Source organism: Trichinella spiralis (genome assembly GCF_000181795.1).
Source record: "Trichinella spiralis strain ISS 195 chromosome Unknown Scfld3662, whole genome shotgun sequence".
In the NCBI taxonomy this organism is placed as follows: domain Eukaryota; kingdom Metazoa; phylum Nematoda; class Enoplea; order Trichinellida; family Trichinellidae; genus Trichinella; species Trichinella spiralis.
Genome location: NW_003530601.1, coordinates 1 through 1,394, shown reverse-complemented (window position 1 = coordinate 1,394; position 1,394 = coordinate 1). Strand labels below are relative to the sequence as shown.

Below are 1,394 nucleotides of genomic sequence, written 5' to 3'. Positions count from 1 at the left end.
CAAGTTCGTATTCCCACTGTGGTTGATTTGGCTGGATTTGTGCTCATCCCTGTGATGGAGGAAACGTTGGCGCAATATTCCATGTTGGTAATACGATGGGCTTGTTTTGCAATGTGAGTCCCCAAAGCTCTGCAAATTGAGGAATGACATGCGGTTTAACTCCTTTATTCAGCATCTCAAATGTACAACGCAGAAAAGCAAATATCATAAGTTAATAATAAAATGCGATCGTTTAACTTTCATGAGGCATTCGAATTTGAATTATGCTTTTGATTCAGAAATTCATTTTTCGGCAAATATTTGTTTTACAAAAGTATTTTTTTACTTCTTTTGATTGTTATTCTTTTGTTTCAGTGTTTTAAGAAAACAATCATTCATAAATTGAAAGAATCTGTAGGAATCACAGTATTAAATTGTTCAAAATTATAGAATACTCAACATCTATTGTTTTGACTCATTTCTTTTTTACATCATCCACATTATTACCTTGCTATTTTATATTTACATATGTTGTGTGGTATTATTCATCAATTACAGACTGTGCGAAACTTTACAACAATAATTATTACATTATTTCTGAACAATAAATATCATTGAATTGCTCAAAAAAGTAATATTACATGAAGTTTTGTACATATATTTAAAGTTCAGGCAATTAGTGAGTTATAATTGCAAAGTAAACAAACGTCAACTTGTTTACCAGAATTTTTATGCAAATTTTTGATCGTGGACTGGACGTAAATTTACTGGTAAACTAGTCCTACTGTGGAGTACGCTGTGAAAACAAATACTTTTACGTCTTTTAATACAAAGCCCCACCAAACGGTTTATATAAGTTGAAAATTTACAGTATTAAATATTTTGTTCTACTCGACTAGAGAATACCACTGAATTGTTCAAAAAAGCAATTTAAAAGAAGTATTTTTTTATAGATGCAATTATATCATCATTTTTCATCAAATCTTTTCATCATTATCATCAAAATCTACTCAATTATATGCAATTGAAGGTTGAAATCATTAACATTTCAATTTTTCTATTTTGTGCAGTTATCCTGGTAGTGTAACCGTAGAATTAGCTCAATTTTTCAACTTACACTTTACGTTTGCACATGGCGTTGAATTTCCATGTGAATTCAACTGATCTAATATCACTAAGCGCCAATTTATTTCTCTTATTCATGTAATAAAAATTATTTTCCATTCGATAAGTTATTTAACACTGTAATTACTTTATATTCACTTTTCATTGTACATCATAAAAGAGTTTTTCTCTGGATAATTTTGTTTGTCAGAATGCGCAGCCACATACTTTTTATTTTTTTGCAATAACTTTTATTTATGTAGGTCATTTTTGAATTTTCAAATCCAAAGTTAAGACATGCGGAGGCGTGT

At 29.6% G+C, this 1,394-nt stretch overlaps 1 protein-coding gene across 1 annotated transcript; it reads right to left on the bottom strand.

Moving 5' to 3' along the window:
• Positions 1-527: 527 nt before the first annotated feature.
• Positions 528-1,203, bottom strand: Tsp_13555 (conserved hypothetical protein). Its single transcript, XM_003367794.1, has 2 exons — positions 1,097-1,203; positions 528-576 (listed from the first exon to the last, which is right to left on the bottom strand). Exons 1-2 carry the CDS (start codon positions 1,201-1,203, stop codon positions 528-530), a joined length of 156 nt encoding a protein of 51 aa, XP_003367842.1.
• Between the last annotated feature and the right edge of the window lie 191 nt (positions 1,204-1,394).

Bases quoted from the DNA above. Each gene is read 5' to 3' on its own strand.
- Tsp_13555 (XM_003367794.1), bottom strand. From the start codon at position 1,203: ATGGAAAATAATTTTTATTACATGAATAAGAGAAATAAATTGGCGCTT. The intron at 577-1,096 runs GTAAGTTGAAAA...TTTATTGTTCAG, and splicing joins GCCATGTGCAAACGTAAAGT to AAATAATGTAATAATTATTG.